The 26,897-nt window shown below is 31.5% G+C and overlaps 1 protein-coding gene across 1 annotated transcript in view; it reads left to right on the top strand.

Annotated features, from left to right (window-relative positions):
• The window catches only part of MS3_00003608 (uncharacterized protein), a 48,837-nt gene extending 29,252 nt beyond the window's left edge, over nucleotides 1-19,585 (top strand). The window contains exons 4-7 of the mRNA XM_051211442.1: nucleotides 108-280; nucleotides 8,768-8,849; nucleotides 13,740-14,272; nucleotides 19,077-19,585. Of these exons, the coding sequence (XP_051071505.1) occupies nucleotides 108-280; nucleotides 8,768-8,849; nucleotides 13,740-14,272; nucleotides 19,077-19,533 (1,245 nt within the window). The 3' untranslated portion in view covers nucleotides 19,534-19,585. The remainder of the gene's footprint in view (nucleotides 1-107; nucleotides 281-8,767; nucleotides 8,850-13,739; nucleotides 14,273-19,076) is intronic.
• Nucleotides 19,586-26,897: the final 7,312 nt, after the last annotated feature.

The raw sequence follows: 26,897 nt of genomic DNA, 5'->3' as shown, positions 1-26,897 counted from the left end.
CCACCCACATCAACTACTGTATCAAGTATACACACTGTGATATTTGAAAACTTCGACATTATATTAATTAAATTGTTTTCTTTCCTTCTTCTGGTTTAACATATTAGGTAACATATATAGCAATGATACTACCAAAATCACCAGCTCAGCTAGCTGGACTTAAAGTTGGCGATCGATTAATACGCGTTAATGAACTAGAGACAGACCAAATGCTTCTAGACGAATTGTTAAACTACATAAGAAAATCAATCGGTCCATTATATCTTTACTATCAAACCAGGTGAGTTTCATAACCTTTAATTAGTCCTTTTTTGCAACAATCAATACCAAATTATTTATTCGCTTGGTATTGTTTACTTGAATCTTCCCATCAATGTTTCGCACTGCGATTCATTAGTCTGTTATTGGCATACGTGCATACTGTGCGTATTGCCTTAATTCATAGGTATTCTAAGCAAAGATGGATAGTGGCTAGCAGTGGAATCCAAGACGCGCGTCTTGTCCTATTTAGGACTCGTCAGCTGGATGTACCTGCATCCCAGAGTTGGTGTTCACCATGAGACTCGAACCCAATACCGTTCGCTTCAAACTCCATCGCGTTATCCACCTAGTCTCTGAGTCCTGATAGCCATATATATAGATATAGATATATATATATATATAGTATTAAATGTTTCAGACATATTGTATCATTTAAAAGCGGTTTCTCTGAAAAACTGATATTAGGCAAATTACAACTGAAAGTCAAGAACCATTTGACAGCAATATTATTCCAGTTTAGAAGCCTTTATTATAAAGTGCACATCTATGTTTTGTTTTCAGATATTTGTAACATCATAAGACTTGATATTTTTTAAAATTACAAATATATACCTTTCTCTGTTGTCCCTTAGAAACTAAGTGACTGTATTGTTTAATTTAATTGCCATTTCAAACACTTAATAATTCTTTTTTAAGTCAAGCTGAACCTTTTTTTTTAAATAACATTGTTTATTATATTTCCGTTACAATACTGCTTTCTGATTTATTACAATATAGTTGAATTCATTTGCAATTTAATGCACTTTCAAAAACAAAAACGCAAATCGAACTAGTATAAAAGGAGTAGTTTGAAGTAATTGGTCACTTAACTGTGAAAATGAAATCTTTACCGTTTAGCAAAATTAAAATAAGTAGATTATTAATTTTCAAATGTAAATCAATCGATGTATGGTACACAAAGGATCTACCACATTATCCAAAGATCTAGTAATATGGTATGAAAGGACTTGGTTTACAAAATTATTTAGTAAAATACTAAAAAGAATATTATAAATATTTCAGGAAACAAATTCTGATTTAACATTTAATAAATTCAATATACCACGTTTCAAAATGGTAGGCTTCGAGTTTGACGTTGCATGTAGAGGTTACATAAAACAACTATTTGGAAGTGTAGTTAAATGTTTAACATAGGATGACTTTTCGACCCCAAGGATGCAAATAACAGAATCACAATGTAACTAGGTTTCTCGACATCTTTGTGAAACTTTTAGATTGCTGTTCAAATCAGCCAGGATGACAGTGTTCCTGTTCCTAAAATATATTCCACGTGAAACTTTTGGGAATGGAAACAAATTTTACCATGTATTTCTAAAAACCATGAATAATTTATAAGATAGCAGTTCATATATGTTACATTTATAATTAGTACATATCCTACTGGGTCACCTGAAATCCAACCCAAGTAATCTCGGTAATTACATTTGTACTTCGGTTACTCATGTACTCATGTATTATGATCGAATTTTCATAAGTACTGCCATTGGATACTTCTAACACTATTTCTAATCAACATTCAAACATTTTGTTTTTATAGTTTGTGAAGAGACTTTCAATACATTTAGATTATCTTCTTAATTAACCTCCAGACTTGAAGAATACTATAGAAAAACAACTTCATCAATAAAAGGGTAATTATGCTCAAAAACCTAATTACAAAGTTTTTATTTCCTCTAATGAAGAATAGAAATAAATTGGGACTGGAGAAATGGATTGTGTTTATAAATTTAGAACATAGACAAAATGCAACACCAATATTCATTTAGAAATGGATGACTCTAAATAAATTATTTATTCATTCAAAAAATTACTATTCATATTCATCGGAGTGAAAACAGTGAGAGATAATTCTTTTTTATAACTTGCGACTAATTGAAGACGACAATAGAATCTTAGTAACAAATGGAACTTTGTAAGTTAATAGACCTTGATATATACAAAATATGTGTTATCGTTAGTTTTGAGGAAAATTCCAAGTACATGATTCCGCATAACGTCTTCCCCAGTGAATTCTCTTTACAATGACGATGCTCACTGGTTTAGAAGTTTTACAGATCCTACCATATATTAAAACAATAAATGCCAATCATTTAACAACTTATTTTGTGACAAATTTGTTATTCCAATAGAAAGCGTGATATTCTAGTTTCTGAAGGAGCTGAGTTAGAAGGTGAACAACATTTTGACTACTGATTAAAGTTCTGTCATAGTTTATGTTTTCTTATACATTAGCTTAAACAAGTTTACTTTCTATTGGAAAAATATTTCATACACGAACTAACGGTTTTACGTGTCTTTAGGCAGAAACAATCATGGACTTGAGGCTTTGTAAGTAACTTGGAGATGACGTGTATATCAGTATTGATATCATGGGTTAGATTCTTAACTCATGTAGATCTTTTTTCTGGTTTTCTGAATGAAATCGATACTCCTGAAAAATGATGCTAGAGCAGTAATCGGACTATAAACATGTTTCCAAATTAAGCCGCTAATTATCATTACCACATCAAGCTTATTTACTTCAAAATAATCTGATTCACCAAATAGATAGTTACGATTATTTTGCTGAGTTACTGTCATAGTTAAAAACCGTTCACTCACAGATAATAACTACTATTGCTTAGGTTCTTATCATCATACTAATAATCAACAAAACAAATGTTTGGTTAAACCTTCCCTGTTTCATTTAAGTTTTAAAACCTATCAAGATTTATAAACAATGTTCCAATGAAAAGTACTCATTCTAATAGAGAACACTTATAATTCAGGAGTTTATGAAAATTTTGAATTTAATAAACTCTGCTATAATACACATAAAATAATTTAGACAGAAAGAACTAAAAACCAAGTGACTAGATTTATTCCATTTAGGTGTTTGCAATAATTTTTAAATGTTTTCGTTTTTTCTGACAGAACGTCTAACCTACATTTAGTCAGTTGACACTTGTTAGAAAGTTGCATTTGAGATCCAGAGGGAACTAATACTTTTACCTCATTCAATTTTATTTGCCGCTGACCTATTCAAGAGTCAGTTAAGCCTTTGTGTAAGTGATATATTAACATTTATCAAACACTTGGTGACGTCAGTCCAAATTATTTATGGAGCAATAATTCTCTCATAATTACAGATACCCAATGTCGTATCATTTAGACTAGTAATTATATTTATAACATGATTGATACAATTTGAGCAGTATGATGAACATAGAAAACATAACTTTGATCAGTTATTATTCAGTGTTATTAAAAAACTAGCCTACAGAACCTTCAAAAACCAATAGTTGAAATTACTTTTGGAAATTTCGAAACATAAATAAGGACATTTATTTATTTTAAATGAGACTATGAGCTGATCAATGCTAGACCATCATTAGAAACCTGGAATCACTGGACAGCCGTGTTGTCCAAGGACGGCAGTCCTCAGAAGTGAGCATTCACGATCTCACACTTGGGATTTGAACCCGGGACTTTTGGTCTCACACAAACGCTTAACCTCTAAACCACTGAATCGGGGGATTCAACGATGTTTATGTTTAACTTCGACCAATCCACGGCATTTATTTATTATTCTATCTTCTTTACTCGATAACTAATGCATTTTTAATGACTAAAAAAATGATAAGTAAAGTCAAATGCTTCCTATTTTATAGTTTAATTCTCTAATGCATGTTAGATGAATAAAATAATTTTTTTTTAAAAAAAAGGATTTTTCAAAATTTTTCCTAATCGATATTCGTTTCATGATATTTAAAGGAAAGTCCTGTGTTTTTTCTCTCCGATTTTCATTTTATTGTAGAAAAAAATAATAACTGACTCATGATCTTAACCATTGAAATTACTATAATTTCCAAAAAACCCATCTGATATTAATCAACATATGCTCACTAGTGACTGGCTTCACGGGGCATATCCTAGAGTTCTAGTGAGAAGTAGCGACCAAAGGAGTTCAACCAGGCCTGTTGTGAGATAGTAACACATTGAAGACAATGGTGGATGTGTCGTTCAATTTCATGGATTAGTTGAAGTTAGAAATTAACACCGTTGGATGCCGGCTCAGTGGTCTAGTGGTTAAGTGTTCGCGCGCGGAAACAGTAGGTCCTGGGTTCGAATCTCGCAGGGGGCGAGGTCGTGGATGCGCACTGCTCAGGAGTGCCACAATAGGACGAAACGGCCATCCAGTGCTTCCAGGTTTTCTATGGTGGCCTAGCTTCAACTGAATCATGATCTTGACCATTGAAATTATTATAATATTCACAAAACCCATCTAATAATAATAAAGAAGCGAACTAAGGAGAAACAACTGATTTTACTACTAAAAATATTTGTATTATTCCCTTATTAGAAAAGAAAGAAAACCTTTTTAAGATTTTGAGAGAACATACAGCATATGCCTTTCTTTTTTTCCTTATTTTGTTTCAAATTATACGTGAAATATAGGAGAATGTCGGTTGTCAGAAAATACATTATATGTAAATTTAATTTATATTGGAGACAGATATTTTATTTTTGATTAGTACCATTTGACTAGTTAAAATGTTTTATAGAATTTGAAAAATAAAATAATTGTAATTAGAACATAACTGTATATCATGGGTTTGATGTTTCTGAGTCAATATATACTCGAATGATGTTTCACTCTAATCTATAGACTGTCATAATTATTTACAAGTTTGTCGTCGAATCCTAACTGATTGAACTGATTAAAAAGATTTTTTTTTAAATTCACTAAAACTATTTCCAAAGCTTTCAAATCTAAGTCATGTGGATCTTTGAAAATTGAAATGAATATAGATAAATCTGTCTTAAATAAAACAATCAGGTGTATAATCAGTTGTATGTGATGTTCTGTTACTAACGAAGTGGCGTGTTTTAGAACTTAGTAGTAGTATGATTATACGCTTTTACTGTTGACTTGCAAAGCAATAGTAAACATGTCTGATCTCTTTAACTATTGATTAAAGTTGAGAATAGTAGACAGAGCAATAAGTAAATGCATATGGTATTTTGATACATTTAACCGAATACACTAGCGAATATGACGGAAATTTTATAGTAGAATTGAATTATAAAGCAAAATTACCTTTGACAATTAACTTTCTCCTTTGATGTTATATGGTAATAACGTGTTTTGGTCGTGTACAAATTGAGAGAAGTGGCAGAAGCAATTTCCTACAGATACAATTCTAAGCTATTTCCCAGACTGTTTAGTACGGAGTCTTAGCTTAGCCAAAGTCAGAAAATGTATACTCTTTAGCTTGATTAATTTTATCTGTTTCTAAAACGTAAATTAACACTGAGTATACAAAGTAGAAAGTTAATACAGTCTATTAAACAGGGAAAAAGAGAGACATGAGTTACATACTGAACAGTAACTAGTGTACAAGAGAGATGAGTCAACAAACCTAATATCGTTGATGATAAATATAAAAATTATGGTGAATAAACAAGGCATAGTCATACAAGGTCAAAGAGAGCAAATGTGGTGGTGGGTGTTTGATGTTGTCATTGATAGGTCCGTCTATCGACCATACTTTACAAGAAGTAGTGAACTGTTTCAAATTACTAACTGATTTCATTTAGACTACTATTGAAAACCTGGAAGCATTGAACAATTGCAATCACTATTATTATTCTGTTATCTAATCATAATATTCACTTTCATGATCTTGTCAGTTAGTTCTTTGCTCGATTAAACCCTCTTAACATTTAAACAAAAAATGTTATCGGCGCTTACCTACCAAATATTATGCATCATGAAGAATGAATATTCAGCATCAAGTGAACATAACAGTTCTTGGCTTTTATTGATAAATTAGTTCAGTGTGATGAACTGTTATTTCCAGGTGTGATTCGTTTACAATGAGTGTTTTGATATTCTCCTTGTGGTACTTACGTCATATCACCGCTCTTACTAGGTATTCAGTATAATTAGATGAATCATGGAAATTTCGGTAAAATAAAATCATGAATGTTTACTTTTTATACTGACATTAGTTATCCTTTCGAACTATAAGACGATTTTCACTTATCCTGATAACATCTATTTTCGATCATTTTGTATAATGTTTTCACGCTTGGCAAGTATAGAGTAATTTACAGTCACTTAGAGCAGAAGAAATAATAATTTTTATGTCTAAGCTTAATAAATGCGTCCTATCAAAATAATTGTCACAACTAGAGATTAAGTTTTCAACCACCCATGAAGAGTGAGTAATTCTGGATACCTAGTGGAAAAGTAAAATTAAGTAATAAAATGTGGATGGTGGGGTATTTTATTCTTAATTCCATTAGTTTAAACTTTGTAAGGAAATGTTTGAGTAATCCAGACTCAAACATCTATCACTAACAACTCCATAAGTCAGTAGAGACTGGTCAGTTGTAATCTTTGACATTAACAAGCAGAAAATGAAAACTCTCACAAATCAACTTCATACCTGTTAGATAAACAAGTAGCTATTCAGAATCTGTAGCTCAATGGATAACGCATTGACATTCGAAGCATAAAGTAATGGGTTCAAACTTTAATGTGAATACCATCACTACAATGGAGGTGTATCCAAAAGACATGTCCAAAACAGGAAGAAGAGTGCTTTCAAGACTCTACTACCGGCCACTATTCGAACATTAATTGAGGAAGACCATTTTTGATTTATTTAATTGTGAGTAGAAACATTGCTAGTTTCATTACCTATAAAGAAAATCAATTCCCGTTATTTGTCAGGTCTACGATGATATTTGAAGCATCAGCTTGATTGATTCAATTTCTGTTATAATTACATTCCTTTTATCGACTGTTCTGATCGCCTGTTGAACAAGCACTTTGTCTCACATCTCCCAGTTGATTCTTTTCTTTAAACCTTTTTCCAAATATATTTATTTACATTTCAAAAAGAGATTTTCTAAATATCAACCGTATTCAAGTTGAATTTTATATCATTTATATATTACTTTTTTCATATGAAAAATACTATTCTGAAACATCATCGTAGATATTCCAGTGTAAATGATCTTGTTAATTATGTTTTTAATCAGTTAACTTAATAGGTTCTTTTCAGTTTTACTAGTTTTAGAAAATTTAAAACGATTAAAGACAGAAGAAGTATTTGTTAAGCCAATGACTGAGATTTAGGAGAACGTTCGGTATATGACATCACTGATACGAAGTTATAACTCAGTTAGGAGCTACATTTGAACAAACACAGTTACAAAGCCTAATACACTCCTCCTTAAGGAAGCAGAAGGAGCAGACAGGATGCCAGCTGAATCATTGACGTCAAATATAGAGGTAACAGAAAGGACGTTTCATGCTCTCCTCAGGAACATATGGGATGAAGAACAAGTATCAGGAGACTAGTAACACGGATACCTCATACAAATACAAAAGCAACGAGATATTAGTAAATGTGAGAACTACAGGGGCAACACACTACTGTTGGCATCTGGCAAAGTTTTCAACAGAATGATGTTAAACCAAATGGAAGATTCAGTAGGCGCTCAACATGAAAATCAACAATTCAGATTCCGTAAGGATCGATGTCACATTGATAATCAATGTTGAACAACCAAGTGAATGGAACTGATCACTAAATATCAATGTCTTTGATTATGAGAAAACGATGGACAGAGTGAATAGGACAACCTGTGAAGTACCTGAAACGATTATCAACATTACATGGAACTTCTATAATGGATGGAATCGCAACCTCATCCGTGGTGCGTTGTTCACAAGTGTATCTAGGTGAAACTGGTGACAGACAATGTTGCCTCCACTCATCTATTTTGCTCTAACTAGTGGCAGACTGGATTATGAAGACGTCAACATCTCAGGGAGACTGTGAAATGCATTGTGAACCTAGGACGCAAGTAGATTATCTAGGCTATCCAGTTGGCTGTTTGAATATAATAGTTAAAAAACTACTAAAAACTGATGAACTTCAATATGTTGTATAATTATAATTCCATACATCTAATAAGTGGACTCCGTTGACTTTACGTGAGTTCAAAATCATTAGTACCATATCAGAAGATAAAGTGTAATACGTAAGATCTGAACCTGACAAGAGATGTACACTAACTGCATATATTTCGGCTTTTCCATAGTGTCTTAATCGTTACGTGAAAGCAGAAATACCGAAAGTTCTAAAGTTCTATTCCTTTTTATGATTTAATATGAATTCTGTAACAAGTTTTGAAATTCAAATCACAGAATTATTCAGTGCATTAGCTTTTGAAATTAATCTATGCACCCTGTTAAAAAGGATATTCTTTCGAATTTGCGTATATTTATAGTTATTATTTGTATTTAAAGGCGAATAAAATGAAATTGTATAGATTAAGTTACTTTTTTGTAATGAGTAAGGAATTCGCATGCAATCACCATTTTATATTCTCCTATATTTTGAATTAATCTTTATTCTTTTACATATGCATTTTGTAATTATCTCAGGCCGTTTACATCTTATCTTCTTACGACTGTTATTCGTAAACAGAATGGGAAGATTGGGATAAAATTGAAAAGTTTTAAACATGTAAGTCTGTTAGTAACTATAATCATTTCTAATTAACCGTATCGTAAATTCAAATAAAAAGTATGTATTAGTTCTTAGATTATGTTTAGTTTTATTGCAATAGCACCCTACTGTTTGTTTTCTAAAAATAAAACAAGGGTTTTTAGTTAGGAATAAAGGTAACAACTGTTTTTTTCTGTTTGTCTGTCATGAACTTATTATAGATAACATTTCATCATCAAAGTAAAAGATCTAGGTATCATATACCTTAAAGCATACGGTCTTGAGAAATTTCTGTTACTGACCATTTTATGCTAGTTGAAGTATTTATGATAAAGTCAGTTTGAAAAATACCTCAATATAAATAAGTTGGACTTATGTAACTACGTCAAAAAAGATCCAAATATGTATTTAGAAAACTTCCAAAAATTCATTTGAAAACACACGACAGCCTGAAATTTTCTAGTATCATTCATCCAGTTCTTAACTGAAATAATGAAGTGAATAAACTCTTTAACAAAGATATTTAGACTACTCCTCAGCACTAACAAATTTGAATAAAGCGAATAAACAACTTGCAAATTATACAGTTTATGCTGAATAGTAAAGGCTCACTGGTATGTACTGAAATCATTAAGCAAACTCATCTATTGGGAAAACTTCTAAATTGAGGTTAAGTCCGATAAACAGACTGTTTTAAAATACACGTCTTTACATGATGATTGATTATTTTTCTAAACAAAAAGGATTTCGATCTGTGTAAAGGTCATTCCAACGAGGCGAATCATAAGGAAACGATTTTAAAAGTTTAATTACCAGTTTAAGCCCTATACGATGAATAATTGAGTCAAGTGTTCGAACTTTCTTCTATGTGACTGGCTTCGAAAGGCCTGTGTCTGGTAATAGCGTAGTAAATGGTTTAATATTTCATGTTAGTGGTTTATCATTAGCTGCGTGGTATTTTCATTCTTCTCAGAAAACCAAAACGCCAGACCTATCGATGTTAGAAATTTTGTTTACTCGACAGAGAATAAGTTAATTTATAAAATTACAAAAACTTAAGTGTTTGTCATACGGATTACGTAGGCTTGGCCAATAACTGTTCCACCAAATGGAATCGATTAGTTTACGGAGTATTTTGTCAGTTAGGTATAATATGAGCAAACGAGAATAATGATATTTGCAGTTATAAAGGGACCTAAGCTGTTATTAGTTAGCTTCTGCAAAATACGAAGAAACATAGTTCATGGATTCATAACTTCTGAATTTCATCTAGCATATTATCCATACCGTTGCTTCGTCCAGAACAAGGCACTCATCAACCATTATCAATACGAAATTTGGGTTTGAATTTCTAACGAAAAGATAGGAAAGAAATAAACAAAAAAATTGATTTCGGAAAAAGTCACCTCAATCACCCTATCTCCCGTCATAAATTTAATCTAAACGTTATTCATTATTTGTTTTAAATTTTCATAAATTCTTCATGCGGATATTTTGAAATTTTAAATGTGATAGGGAAATGATAAATACTGTCATTTGTCTTAAACATTCGTTGTAGCTTCACTTTTTGGTCTGGAATGGCGAAAAAAATCACTACATTGTGCACTGTTTATATTCAATAAGATGTTTAGATAAAAAGCATAGATATACATAAGCGCTTTGAGTAAACTAAACTTATCCGATTTTTAGATTACCCATTGTGTTGTTCATAAAAAAAATAGTGGCATTAAATAGAAAATGAATGTCTGTTTTTAGTTGATAATACCCTACATTAACAAAATGCTTTTAACAGATTCAAAGATATTTATAAAAAGTGTTCTTTTTTCTAGTATTTTTTCTCTTCCTTTCACAGTCTAAAGTCATATGACGTTCTGTTAAAGTTTCAGTGAATTTTCATTTACAACTAATATTACAAACTACAGAAGATTTATATGTAATATTATAGGGAAAGTAATAAATTCGGTCATTAATTTTGAAATTTGGTAAGGTTTGAAGAAGACAGATTATATTCGAGTAAATAAACTATTGAAGTTCATTTTTCCTTCAGCAGTAATATCAGTTAAATATCTATTGGAATTTAAATGGTATGACTTTAAGATTGAACTTAATGGTTAAAATCATCTATGGGCTACTGAACTACTTCTTTGAGGTTTATATCTTTAATCTTGGGCAACTAATGTATTAAATGCTACAGAAAGTTATCTGTAGAAATTGATATTATTAAATGAAAGTTCAAATAAGTAGGTATTATTACATCATTTCCTCATGTCTTGAATAATTGTTAGACACATAGAAACCACTGCAGCTGAATCAATCTTCATTCTTCACCCAACTTTCAAACAATATATATATGTTATTTTCGCAAATAACAGTTTTTTAAGTTTTATTTGTCACTGAAACAACTTATTTAAAAGCCTTTCTACCAATATGCTAAATAAATAAGAAGAAGAAATATTTTGAAGAAAATAAGCACATTTCATTTGTCAAAAGAAATGAAACATCCACTCAAAATGGTTAGTGAAAAATACCAATTTCATTCAGGAACTATCAAGTGAATTTCATTGATGCCTCATAGTTCACACTCATTTGTCAGTGGGTTACTATTCATGAGTTTTTTTTTAAATAAATAGCTTGTTCAAATGAAACATTTACTTTATCATCTAGATAATTTTTTTCAGCATTTGAGGTCACTTTTAAGTAGGTTAAATAATTTTCGAATGCCTTAACGTAGTCAAATAGTTGAAGAAAGTGACCACGAAATATTTAAAATTTGATTTTACTAATAAATGTGACAGAAAAGTTTCACAAAGTATGACATATTCATGGACAGTTCATTTGCTAGATGAACTCAAACTATTCTATTGGGCTTCTATATGGTATACACTTTTCTTCAAAATATTTTTTCGCAAGTTCAGCAGTTGAACCAAGGACTTTTAAATCTACGAACAAGCTCTTTATCCTTATACTAATAGGTTGTTATTTGACTATCGTCAAATACAAATTCTAACATTAGAAATTCATATTGCAACAATCAGTTGTTAAGCACAGAGTTGTATTATGATTATGAATCTATGTTATTATACTACTGAACATGCATTACTTGTATTTATACGGAATACTAATCTCACAAATAAATGTTATCACCTTTATTTCGTTAAATTACTTTTTGCTAGCATACATAACAACCTTTCTGTTATTTCTTGATTGACACATATTTGTTTCATGTATTGTTTAGTTACCGTACGAATATTAAACAGTAATATTAGATGTACTCATGTTCTTTGACCTCAATAGTATCTCTGTCTCATTCAGTTATTAATACCACAGACGTATTCAATTTATAATTTGTTTCAAGTATTCATGGTGAGTATGAGGTTGTGTAGATTGTTCGGTTTTTAATTTAGTTCATCAATCGATTGATGTTAGACCACAACTGAAAACCTGGAAGCACTGACCGGCCGTTTCATCCTAGTATTGGACTCCTCAGTAGTGCGCATCCACGATCTAGCTCGCGGGAATCGAACCCAGGATCGTTGGTCTCGCGCGCGAACGTTCAACCGCTGAACCACTGAGCTGGCATCCAACGGTGAGATTGAAATGAGGTCTCCGTTGAGCCCAATCTTAGCAGACTGTTTCACATCTTAATTGGAAAACGATCAGCTTAGTTCGATAACCGATCGATTTAATCTTTACGAAAGACATATGGACGATACGTCCGTTATTTGTGACGAGATTGTGGAACTGGTACATACTTCACATTGTTCAGCACATGCCATTCTTCCTTAGACTTCATGTTATGAAATGAGGTAGGTCATTCAGTATCGTTTCGCGATGTGCATCTGACAAGGAGGTGTGATGGATCCTTAAAAAGGTTCATTTACAGAAAATAAACCTGGAACTCCTACCGGACCAAATTCTTTAGCTGAGCTCCACTAAGCGGAAAGAGGAATCTTATCCGCTATTTGTGTTACCGAATACATCAGATATGTATTACTGAACGCATCGATGAAGAACCTTCACTTTTCAGAAAAGCTTTGGCTGAAAACGGCTATCCAAACCGCTTCATAAAGAAGAACATGAAAAGAAGTCGAAACAGGGAGTCCGGCAATCCATTTTAAGAAAAATATCTTTTCATGAATCCGAAACTTAAAGGTGACAAAATTCCTGCCGCAATTAGGATTCGGCCAACGGCAGCGATGAAAAGAACGTCCTATGCAGCAAGACTGCAACCAATATTTACAAGTAGAAACCTGTTTTCTATATCTGTAAAGGATAAGCTTCCTCACCTTGTAACCTGTATGCTCATCTATCAGTTCACCTGCTCTTGTGAAGCAAAGTACATAGGCCATGGCCAACGCTTCTAACTCGGATTCGAGAATATTTCCCGGTATGGTTCTACAAAGGTGAGAGGAAGGCAGTGAGAAACTCTATTGTTGAGCATCTAATCGACTCCAATCACTCCGCTGATTCACAAGTTTATTTTACGGTTGTTTATTCAATTCATCCAAATCTACATCGATTTCTTCGTACGCAAATCCTCAAAATGGCAGAAGCTCATGCTATCCATGGGCTGAAGCCAGAACTGCGCATATAAAAAAAGCACGCCTCATCCTTATCGCTAACATAGCCTCAAACTAATACTATTATTATTATATTTCGTATTTGAAAATATCTCCATGTCTTTAAATGGTTCTCATATCCTCATGATTTTACCCATAATTGTTTCTGATGTCTCTTCATTTCATTTAACCCCTCTATTACAAGAACGCTCTGATCATCTTACTTCTTTCACATTATAATTCCTTGCTAACTTATTAATTTTACAAGGATTTTGTGTACACACGCACAATCATTTAGTGTTAGATACATATAATATTGTAAAATATCATTTTCTTTCTTACCCAACAGGAACTTCGAATAGATGTTGTCCTGCCTAATTCACCAGCATCACGTGTTGGTCTACGATCTGGTCAGCAAGTTGTATCACTAAATGGTCAGTGCGTACATGGCTGGGATCAACTAACAGCGATGCATTGGTTTAGGCATTATCCTGATGGTGTAGATTTAACCATAACAGTTTTAGATGAGTTGGATAAAGCAGAAAATACAATTAAATCAAGAATAGCACCAGTATGTGATTTTTCAATTAAAAAAGATAGTATTCGTGAAAACTATCAAAATGGTGCAAATGATAAAACGTTCGACGATTTCGCTTCCATTAATTTACCTTTAAAGCCTAAACAAACAGCAGTAACACAGTTTAATGAAAAAAGTTTAATTTTAAATGTCCCATATGGAAACTTTTTGGATTCTTCTTCAGTGACAACAACTAGTTTTATCAGTAATGAACAGGAATCACACTGTGGTCAAGAAAAAGTTTTAAACCCCCTCTTCCTCTTTACTAAACATGAGAAGAGCAATACAACTATACCTATAAATACGTAAGTTAACACGTTTTTGAATATAAAATAGTTACTTTTCTAGAAAGCAATCCACAAAAAGGAATAAGATAAACATTATGAGTACAAACGATCATTATTTTTTTCATTCAATGTTGTAAAGACGTCTAACTGATGATTTGTACTCTGTAGGAAACTTAGTTGCATGGATATTTTTTATATATATAGATAACATTATAATCTCTGACCTCAAATACAACAATATCACAGTAAAAAGTTAATTGATTAGTTCTCTTAAAGTCAATTTAATAAATAAATGTCATTGAATTAATTCAAATCACTTAAGAGAATGAATCGAATTACAAGAGTGAAAACATTTCACTCAAGAATTATATAACTTGTAATGTTAATTTTTACTCTTAATTCAAATTTATTAATCTTTAGTATCTAAAAAAGCTTAGAGTAAAACTGTAAGTAAGAACTTAATCAACGAATGAAATTTATTATTTAGTGCATTTTGATCCTAAGGTAGCTGTGTGTATGTTTTAACCATCTACAAAACTAACAAACTATAGAACTATATAGTAGTGAACGAACACTCAGGTGGAGAAGACTAATTTATTGTTTAATATATAATTACAGAGCACATTCATAAAATATGAAAAAACATACATTAAATACATAATTTACACATCTTCCATCAACTGTCTTTTACACGCTTCACGATTCTTTCATTTCCGTTTTTATTACAATTACTTTCTGTTTTCTTTAATTGAATCTTCCCAATCTTCTACAGTTATGCCTTCTACTTCCAATTGGTGCCGCATAATACTTTTATCTGTCAACAGTATGACTGGTAGTCTGAAATGGCAGTTTATAATCAAACCATTTTTCATCTTAAACCATACAAAGTGTGTAGTAAATAAATCCATATTCTATCTACAAGATGGTTGAAAAACCCACCACCTTGATTTTTGTTTGTATATTAATATTTACTGAGTGTATTGTTGATCTGATTTTGATTAATGTTGTTTTAGCTCTATCGATGTTTATTGTGATTGCGTTATCGGGTGTCCTATCATTTCTTAGCATTGATCCTAGATTGTTGAGTGTAGTTTTTTCTTCAAGTTTGTAGATGTTCGTGATCGCTACTTTGTTTATTTATTACCATGGCTTTGGTTTTGTTACGGGACATTTGCATTCCTAGTTTGGTAAAGCGGTTTCGGAAGGAAGCGAAGGCTTTGGTGGTTTCTCCAACTGTTGCAGTGATTAGACATTGATTATCAGCATATTCTATATGAGATAATGTCCAGGTTACATTGTTGTAATCAGTCAGTTCTAGTCCGATTGTCATATGATCTATTGTTGAACTAAGGATTTTTTGGAGTATGAGGATGAAGAGAGGTGGGCCTTCTTTACTGCCTTATCGTACGCTTGCATCCTTTGTGAAGTGTTGGTTTGTGCCTTTTATGTAGCCTTTTGGGCCGTCTACTGGCTTTGTCATATTTCGGTTGATATTGCTTGGCGAGAATTCTTTATAAGGTGTACCTAAAGGCAGCTTTATTGGTAATGAGTCAAACGTTTTTGTGAGGAGAATGAAGGTTCGTATTAGTTCTTAGTTGAAGTTTGGAGCACATTGTATTGTGTGCCTTATCATCGCAATTGCATATGTAACTGAAAGATGTTTGCAAAATCCGAATTGAGTTGGAGGGAGGTTTTGTTCAGTCAACTGTTTTAGTCTCTTGTATATCATTTTAGCATATACTGTAGTAGTAGAACCACAGTATCGCCTGTTATTTTTATTTTGCGATGATTGTATGATTGGTTTCGGATGGTGGCCAACATTTCTTCACGAAGTTCCTATGCGTGATGTTGTTTGTATTCCTAAAAGACAGCATTCAGTTCATCCACTTCGCTTAAGATCTCTTGAGTTTCAGGATCTATTTAATTTAACTGTTTTTGTCACTATATGATAATCTGCATTAGCTTCGAAGGATCGGCTAAGATAAATCTCAAATACTAGAAGGTTTGACTTGCGTTAAGTTAGTCTAAAGTTCATAATGTGACCGGTATTTGTAACCGGGTGGACCGGGGTATGTATTTTTGCCTTAAGTTTGTTAAAGAAGTAAATTATTCTTATGTTCATCTTATCACAGAGGTTTATTAAACGTGTGACATTTGGAGATGATTCGATTTCAATGTCAGTATAAATTCCTATACAGTTCGAATGACTATTACTGAGTTCAGGACCTAGGCAAAAGTTGATATTTCCTAAGATAATTTTTGGGTATCTTAGCTTATGAAGGTGTTGTACTGTTTGTCGTAGTTCAAATTAGAATAGTTCTTTTTTAATGTCACCAGTTGATGCTCCAGTAGGGAAATAGCATTCAGTTAGGCTAAAGGTTTGCCTGGTTGTTTTATTGTACATGCGGATGGTCGCTATTTGCACATCTTTTTCTGCATAGTTGGTCTCTGTCAGTTCTTTTCGGTTGTTGATGAAGAAGTCTAAACCAGTATTAAGATAGTTGTTTACGTTTAGATTTCTATTTTAGCAGGTGTTTCTTCTGTCTAAGTTTATTATTTTAGATGGTAATCTAGTTTCTGTCAGTAACGTTATGTGATAGCGATGTTCACTTAGCTGACTAAATATCTGATGGAATTTACCTTCTTGTGCACATCCCCGAACATTCCATAGACCACGTTTTGCCCTTTTAGTTCCGTGCTCTTTTTTGTCTTTTTGTAGACACAGGGCGACTTCCTCTGTTCTCTAGTCCAATAACCAGCACCACCCGTTATAGTTATTCTGTGTTTCTTTATATACGTCCTAATCGTTTGGGAATTTCTGTTCGGTGGGTGATTAGCCCAATCTCTACCACAAGCTTCGCCACTTCTGTCAGTTTATGGGACTGAGTGCAATCGTCCAGAAGACAAGACGTAGGCGTGCGAGTTTGACTTTACCTCCCATCCCTAAAGCAGAATTCATCTCACTTTAAAGTAAAAATATGAATGGTTCATAAATGTAATTAGAAAAGAATCCAGTAATACGATGACAAGGAACTAGTAAATTTCAGTCGGTCATTGTTTCATTAATTAAAATTTTTATGTCCATTTTGTCATTAGAAGCACTGTGTAAGCATCAAACTCATGCGTAAGCTTATTTAAGTGATTGATATAAAGGTAAGTTTCTACACATTTTGGTCAGTTACACTACAGCATTTTCGAAGAAAATATTTATGTACAACTATCAGGCAACATGAAATAGTAGAGTTCTAAAAGATCAAGTTCACCGCATATGGTCATACGAATAAGCTTAACGTAAGGTTATTCAAACATTTTTCAAAACAATCTGGAATGGGATATTATACAACAGATATTAGTTTCGCAATCTATATAGCCACTTGATAATTTCACAATCATGGAACAACGGTGAAATAAAGTCAAACAATCCATTCTATGGAACTTATTGACCATTGAAATATGTGAGTAAGCTAATTGAGATATTATTAAAATAATTTTAATGGCACTTCATTTGTCTTATGATAATTAAGAAATTAACAAGTCTATTCAAAGAACGCTTACTGCTATTTTGAAAAAAGAAAACTTATTTTATACCATATTTCACTTCCTCTTACAACAGAACATACTAAAGAGCTCTTGAAATCCTACTTTTTAAAAAAAAAAAAATAATCACTCATTAACATTGTTTATTATCATTTGGTATTCTTTATATAGAAAAAAAAAGAATCACATACTGAACAATTAAACTCGTGACTTATTATGTCTAAAAGTTATTGAACCGTTTAACTGTATTATTCTCTTTCATATTTTAAAACTATATGATCTTTGGAGAAAAAAGAAGTAGAGATTGCACACGAGAAAACGAATATACATAAAGCTGTAAGGAGTTAGGCACATACTGTTTATGAGACAGAAATGTATCTTTTTTTTTCTAAAAAAAAAATGATTTAATGGCATTTTGAAATGAATGGCGCCATATTTCAAGTCAACAGTCTGTTGTTTCTTGAAGTGTATTCTGCTTATTGGATAAATAAATTTTAAAAAATATTAAAAACAATTGTCCACAATAAACTTAGATGATTTACTTTAAATTACAGCATTTATTAACAATTGACTCGGAATAATAGAATATGAGCTTCATTATACACTTTCTAATTTCCCTAAGATACACCAACAAACTTTCTACGTTCAAATCTTTAACTTTCTTTTTGTTTTAAATTTTATTAAGTAAATAATAGCCTTTTAAATTGAATTCAAATATTTTAGCTGTAAGAACTTTTGGTTTAATAGATTATATTGAGTTGAGAACATCTAATAAAACCCAATGATGAAGAGTTTGTCATAATTATAAACGAGGGAAAAAATCTACCTGTTCGTCCTCCATTCTAACTGTTTATCAAGTGATCTTAGACTAATGATTATGCACAAATATAGGAACAAAAATCAAACCAATGGGAGACACAACCAAAACAAAGAAGTAAACAATGACAAATCTAAGGTCAATAAGAACCAATCAACGTCGAGGTGTACAGAACAAACTGTGAAACGCATATGGAGAAATCCAAACACATCACTTCTATCTGAAGTTTGTGCTGATGACGTCGTTCAGAAGAATGATGAAAGCTCCACGACCAAACCATCCAGCTCAGAGAACAAAACTTAAAAAAAAGCTACATGTATTCAGTACTTAAGACATAAGCGAAAACCGAAAGTTTCTTTTTAGTGGTTTGAATGCTTTGTCGCCTAGGTAAATGATATTTATGCGCATACTGTTTTTATTTTGATTGAATAAGTGAAATTAACAAATCTTTTTTCATCTTTATTTCAGATGTCAGTCAGCTTATTTGTGTACACTTGATTCTTGTCCATTAAAACGTGAAGACAAAAAATTCTACATACCAAACCCTGAAGTACTGAGTAATGATAATGCAATTAATCATAGTGAAATTAAACAAATTGACTCTCAAGATTATGATCTCTTTTATAGTACTGACCATAATAAGATCGAGAATACTCATTTACGGTTTACTGAACCTGTTATTCATCAGTATAATCTTCATAATGATAATAACAACAATAGTCAATGTAGTTTAACTATACCAAATCAGGATAAGCTAATAAATGAACAAAATTTAAATGATTATCAGTTTAGTAAAAATAGCATAGATGTAATTGAAGCAGATAACGAGAAAATGGAATCATTGAATATTCAACCAAATGATAATTTGTTTTTATCAGATTCTATTTTAAGAAACGATTATTTGTACAAAACTGATTGTGTTTAAGATTAATTTGTTGCTAAGTATGTTCAAAAAACATCATTTAAGTGAAAAAAATACATATTGTAATTTTGTATAAATGACGGATTTTTGATTTACTTTACCGCGTAACTCCCTAGGGAACAAAAAAATTAAGCCTTCATCACTCAAGTTCGACAAATGGAGAACACTAAATTTTAAATAACTGATTCAAAGAAATTGTGGTCATCGTGAGACATGCTCTTTGGCTCATTCCATGTGGCATTTTATGTGCATAATGATAAAGAGTTAGGAACTAGTACGAAACAAATAATCAGTAGTCTTTAGTTACTGATGACTTTTCAAACTATTTCAGTTCGTGGTGAGAACTAACTTTGAAGTTATTGGCAAACAGGTATCTGGAATCATTTTTTTGCTACTGAAGTGTTAAGAATAATGTAGATGTTAAGTTGATAAGGCAGTTGAACCACAAAAGTACCGAGTTTTGGCGTAAGCAAAAATGGGTGATGACAAAATACTGAAGGTCATTTTAAAAGCTTAGTAGGAGGGTCAAATGGATGTGACGCTACATAATATTTTTTACACATCATGGAAGTCGATCACACAATGCTTTAGACAGAATCTTGACTGTTTCCTGGATCTTTAACAGCTGATAACCGAAAAAAAATTAGTGTATTTTTTAAAATGGTCAGGGACACAGATAAGGAAATAACTAAAATTGCCTGGAATCCATTGTAAATAGAAATTGCAAAATATACTTTTGGGATAGCGTAAATTATTTCTATTACGATAGTTCGTGTTATTAATCCTAATAGTTCTCAGTAAATGTTTCAAAATAATATAATATTCACTCAGTCACTAAGGCTGAATTAGATAACCAAATTAGACATATTTAACGGTTGATCAAAAGAGAACCAATCAGCTAAAAAAAATGAAAAACGAAGTGATATGTAAATAAAGATAGGATCATACTGACTGATTATCTCCCCGCTGAGCTGCAGAAACATCAGAATTCAGCAGCTGGTATGTAACTGTTTACGAATGATTACTAAAAATTACGTATGTGTAATTTTTAACCTTTACAATCCACTAAGAAATAATGGTTGGGTAACCGTCGTCAATAAGCGCAAAACCAGGATAGAGTATTAAGTAAAAGTATTCAGATCATGTTTATAATACAAATCAAAATGTATAATAAACAGACATTTACCTCACTGTTTTTCAACTCCATAAAAATCAATCTGCAATAAAAATGTTCCAAAGAGAAATGGTAGTTTAGTTCAAAAAATGACTGTTTATTGTTTATTTAATGTTTGTGTATTTTCCTCGTACATGCACATTCTTTTCATATTACAACTATTAGGATTAGACATTCAGAAACCAATCAAACATGAGTATTCATTATTTATTTCATTATCTTGTAGACTTACGAAGAGTATATCAAACGATTGTTTGATAATAATTTAATGGTATTTTTAATAATAAGCAGTATTTTGGCTTAATAATTATTGTCCCAAAATAACATTCAGTTAAAAGTTACTTGAAATCAAGGAAGTTGGTGTTTCATGCAATTAGTTCCCTTTATGAATTTAAATAAAGCCAGAACGAATATTGATGCGGAATAATATGAATTCATTATGTTTTCGCGGTTTCTCATCAGCTCTCTACAACCAAATATGTATTAGAATTTTACACTGAGGTACAATATAGTGTGCAACAATTGATATAAGTGAATGTGAATAATTGGAATGACAAAGGTTATCAATAATAACAATATATAAGTGTGAGCAAGAACAGGTTAGAGGTTATTTGTTGTTAGAAACAAAAAATATTAGGGATAGGTGATGTATTCCTTGGGTGAAGTTCGGAGACAGATAAATTATGTGATAATTTTAAATATAATGAAGGGTTTACATAAGATTCGTGGAATTGAAAAAAACTGATTAGATGGCTTACGTAATAATTGAATAGGATTTGAAATGCTTACATAATTTAAAGGAATCGAGTGAGTGAAAATGTATGAGTGAGGGGTGGTTTAAGAATTTGATAATCGAAGAGAAATTTAACAAACCAAAACATGAACAAAATATAACTAATGACCAAAAATTGAATTATCAGGGTAGTAATAGGTTTATTACTGTCTCATTTTGAATACATAGATCAGGTTTGAGTTTTTTTTTATCACGATCGCTTCAATGAAACGGTGAGAAAAAGTATTTCTTTGTTACTAGTTTTGAAAGCATGAGGAATGTCAGTGTTGTGCCTGGTGTCAAATAAATGCCTAACTATTGCACTGTCAAGAACCTTAGTCCCTCGTAGTCTTGATTTCCTTGGAACAAGCTCGGAAATGTGAACATGCAATTTTCTCTCAGTCCTTCCAATGTATGTGCTTTGGCTCGTACATGTAATTTGGTAAATGCGGTTGGAGCTACTGAGAAAAGAGAACATGTTGTTTTTAGTTCCATAGGTGATCATATAATTTATCTTATCTGTCTCCGAATTTCACTCAATGATTACATCACCAATCCCTAATATTTTTTGTTTCTAACAACAAATAACCTCTAACCTGTTCTTGCTCACACTTATGTATTGTTATTATTGATAACCTTTGTCATTCCAATTATTCACATTCACTTATATCAATTGTTGCACACTATATTGTACCTCAGTGTAAAATTCTAATACATATTTGGTTGTAGAGAGCTGATGAGAAACCGCGAAAACATAATGAATTCATATTATTCCGCATCAATGTTCATTATGGCGTTATTTGAAATTGATGTTGATTTCACTAAAAAATGAAATCTTTTTTTAATATATCATGATTCCCGTTTCAATATATGTCTGAGAACTTTTGGAACTGATGTAGTTGTAGATCTACAAAACGTCTAGGTCGTCCACTAACCATCTACAATAAATTGTAATACATACTCTTATTACACATTTCTTCTAATAAATTAACTGTCTATTTACCCAAGGGTTTCTACAGAAAAGCGTGAAACCCATACCTAGGCTAAAAACGGCGAGATTCGACAAAACTAAAAAGTCTTCTTAGTTTGAATATTAGAGAAATTTATGTACCAAAAGCTAATGATGAAAAATATTATTAAAGCAAAATTTGTTGGGATAGTGAGTATTTTTCATTGGAAACTCGTTAGTGTAACTAAATATGCAATATTAGATTGTGTGATTAATCTCAACACAATTGTTTTTGTGTTTCCAAACATCAGAAACAAGTAACCCATTCAGTTGTGTCGATTACCTCACAATATCTTTACATAAAGCTACCAAATAAATTTAAATATGAGTATAGGGGTTGTAGGGATTATTAAGTTTTTGATTAAGATCATGGACCAATTGATATTAGACCACCGTTGGAAACCTGGAAGCACTGGACGGCCGTTTTGTCCTTTTGCGCGACTCCTCGGCAGTGCACATCTACGATTCAGCTCGCGGGATTCGAATCCACTAACACCATTGGATGCCGGCTCAGTGGTCCAGTAGGTTAATCGTTCGCGCACGAGACTGAAGGCTCTGGGTTTGAATCCCGAGATCGTGGATGCTCACTGCTGAGGAGTCCCACAGTAACACGAAACGGCCGTCCAGTGCTTCCAGGTTTCCAACGGTGGTCCAACATCAGTCGGTTCATGATCTCAATCAAAAAAATTCAAGTATGATCATATCCATTTGAAGTAAAGACTGAAGAAAAGGGACAAATCATGTAGTTAATATTGGAATAAACAAAATATAAAATTGTGTAGGTTCTATACCTTCATGAAAATGATTTATAAGTTTTTATTTTTAACCACCTAATCATAAGACTAATGTTTCAAACAGTAAATTTACTAATGAATTGTAGGTATATCAACTTATAGCTCAGTCTATTCTAAGCAAATTATATTTATTACAGTAATAAATTGTGCATAAAACATAAAATTTCAGTGTAATTCGTTCATACATAACTAGTTTGATTCAAGTTTATTTATCTTTATTTCAAAATATTCGTCAAGAATTAATCAAAAGTCGGAAATGTTTACTACCATTTTAATACTTACAAGTCGAGTTGTCATTAGTTACTACTAATAATAACATGCTTATTATTATTATAGTTACTTAGTAATAAAATAGAAAACGTAAGTTTTTAATTAATTAGACAACCGAGGTAAGGAAAGAGACTACTAAAATGTTTTCTGGATTCATAGAATAAGCTTATTTAATCAAATACAACCAGTATCATAAAGATGTGATACAGATGAAGGAAACTAACACTTATCAGAGAGATAAACTATGAACAAATGATTTAAATTCAAGTACATTTCATGTTATGTAAACGATGAGATAGTTCAAGTGGAATAAGACTAATTAGAAGGCAAACCTTATAACTTAATGAAAAAGTATCGAAAATTAAGTAGCAAAACTACATTAGGATTACTGAGTTTGAAAAATGCTTCATCTCAATTAGTTCAATGTAAATAAAACCTGTTATGTGCAACGGATTACAAATAAAAATGATATAACATGATTGTAAATAGTATGTATCACATTATTCGAATGAAAGCATCAGATTCATAAGTACTTGTGCCACTGAATTGTCTAAATATGATAAAGTTTTAATCATTTATTAATATAAATAGTATGCATTCAGCTTAATATCAATGCATACAAATCGTATCTACTTTAATCTTATCATTAGTGGTACAGTAAATGTGAAAATATATTGGTCGATGAGATCTTACATAATTTTGAGAAATTTAAATTAGAATGACCAGACCGTTTTAGAATTAACGATGGTTTGTATGGACAACTTGTGCTTTAATTTACGGATGTTTAAATTTTCACCAATGTGAGGTTAGTTAAGGTGTACATCTTTTTATATTTTTGACAGAATTTTGTAATTGGTGTATTCTGAAATCAGTTTATTAGATTCTTTTCTTTATCATGGTTTTAGTTTGTAACTTCATCTTGCTTACTCAATTGTCCTCTTTATTTTTCACTTTTCAATCCTACATCCGTAAAAACTATTTCAAATTACTCTAATTTACTACTATTATTGTTTTTATCATTATTGCTACAAACAATTTCTCCATCAAGATTCCCCAATTACCGCTTACAATTCTTCATCCCAATTTACACTTTTCATCTTATAGACTTTATGTTTCTTGTGTTTCGTTAAAATTCCAATTTCATAATAACGACTACTCAAATTCAAACAGATATAATTACTCCTTGACCCATAATTTGAGGCAAATAAATACTATTGTGTAGTTTTAAAAGTGAACTCATCGAAAAGGATTCTTTCGTTAAATAAATTGATTAATGATTTTATGAGTACATTTAAATGGTCGCTTTATGTTTAACCGCTATGTAACTTATGCAAATGATATTAAGAATGAGTTGGATGTGAATTCATTTTACTATACGTATATTCACAAAAAGTATATTCCAATTACCAAACTACATAAAAGGAAGAAAATTGTTGAACATGAAATGAGTTTCTTGTTTATGGTTGAATTTCATGGATTGGTTGAAGTTAGACATTAATACTGTTGAATGCCCGCTTAGTGGTTTAGAGACTAAGCATTCGCGCGCGAGACCGATAGGTCCTGGGTTTGAATCCCGCGAGGCGGGATCGTGGATGCACACCTCTGAGAAGTCCCACACTAGGACTATAATATTTACAAAACACCACTACGATAAAAATCTATACCTACTTGTGACATACAATAGTTTGTCATTCTTATTACAATTAATATATCTATTAAAGAATATAATGTAGATGGGACTGCACTTTTTGCGCTTGTTAGAGTTTGTTCGTCCATAAATCTGAAAAATTTCGTTACACTACTGCACTTATTATATTTATTAAGATCAACAGCGAATTATTTGGATAATAGTGTTATGGCGCAGAAAGTATATTAAATATAATTAAATACAAAACATTTATTTGACATTTTTCATAAATAAGGATTTGGTTTACTGACATATAGTGTTCATTAGCTTGAACGACAGATTTAAAAACTTTGCACAATATGTCCAATTTTTGTAATGAGTTAAAAGAACGCAACGAATATTATACCTTTTATATTAGAACTTAATAAGCAACATGTTAAATATTTATCAGTGTAACTTTTCTGAAGTCAATATACTAATTACTGACGCTGAGTAATTTGAAAATTTAAGCAGGTTACCCCAGTCCTAGTAGAGTTATATTTTTCATTTGCATAATGCACGGTAATAAATAAGAACAGATTTCTTACCGTTTAGTAAGATTAGAGACTAAACAAAGAATATTTATTGACGATGAATGCTTCATCGATTCTCTATTGTTAACTAATAATAAATATGACGTTAAAATATTAATCGGTTGATGGTGAAGAGCATTTGCACAATGCAGCATCTTAGTGTGTAATGTATTAAGAGTTGTAGTAAACATTTTTGTCTAATATAATTAATCTGTATAGTGACTTGTGTATTGTTCTTATTTATTTAGTGGTTCGGACAGAAAAAATGATGCGATATAAAAGGTGATTTCAAATTCTTTGTTTATTATTATTATTATTAAAGATCAGCTATTTATATCGTAAAGTTCCCAATTACTTTTCTCTATCATCCGATATATCACAATATTGTTTGTTTAATTCATCTGCATTTATCCGAAACTTCTGTATACATTTTATATTCTGTTCTTCGTTCTTACTGAACTAATTCCCTTATTATCAATTCAGTTTGAAACGTAAATTTATGAGTATTATTACACAACTTCCTCTTATCAATTGATTCCTGTACAAGACACTGTTAATAAACCAAGTACAATAGAGTTCTTTCTTTCATTAGTTATTCTCTTTTTTTTTCAATTTATTGATATGGTTACTAGTTACTCGAATTTTATTGGATGATTCTATAAGTGATAGGTTGAAATTAAGATTTGTGTAAATAATTCTGAAAGTGTTGATTAATACTTTATTATTGATCAACAAATTGAAAGGATTCCTTGAAAATTTGATTTTCATTTATTAAGGATTATAAATTCTCGCTTGAATTAAGACAGAAATTTGGACAAAATTTGTACATCAAAGGTTACCATTATGTATCTTTAATCATATAAGCGAAAATAATTTCTCCACTATGTGGTTTTTTGAAAAAAGGATATAATAAAATAACGGTAATTAACTAGTAAATTGACTATATATATAAACGTTTTCGTGCTCATTTCTGAAACTGAGTATCTTGTGTTTAATCTTGTGGTGTGTATATATACTCACTGATGTGGTGTTCCAATCTAGGATGAAACACTTGTGAAGTCTTGTGACTTCTAATAATCTTTAAATTTAACTCTATAAGAAATAGAAATTCTACTAACTTATTTAAACAATGCAGCCATTATCGTTTTG

The sequence above is a fragment of the Schistosoma haematobium genome, chromosome ZW, assembly GCF_000699445.3.
Source record: "Schistosoma haematobium chromosome ZW, whole genome shotgun sequence".
Classification (NCBI taxonomy): Eukaryota; Metazoa; Platyhelminthes; class Trematoda; order Strigeidida; family Schistosomatidae; genus Schistosoma; species Schistosoma haematobium.
This window is presented reverse-complemented; position numbering and strand designations above follow the sequence as displayed.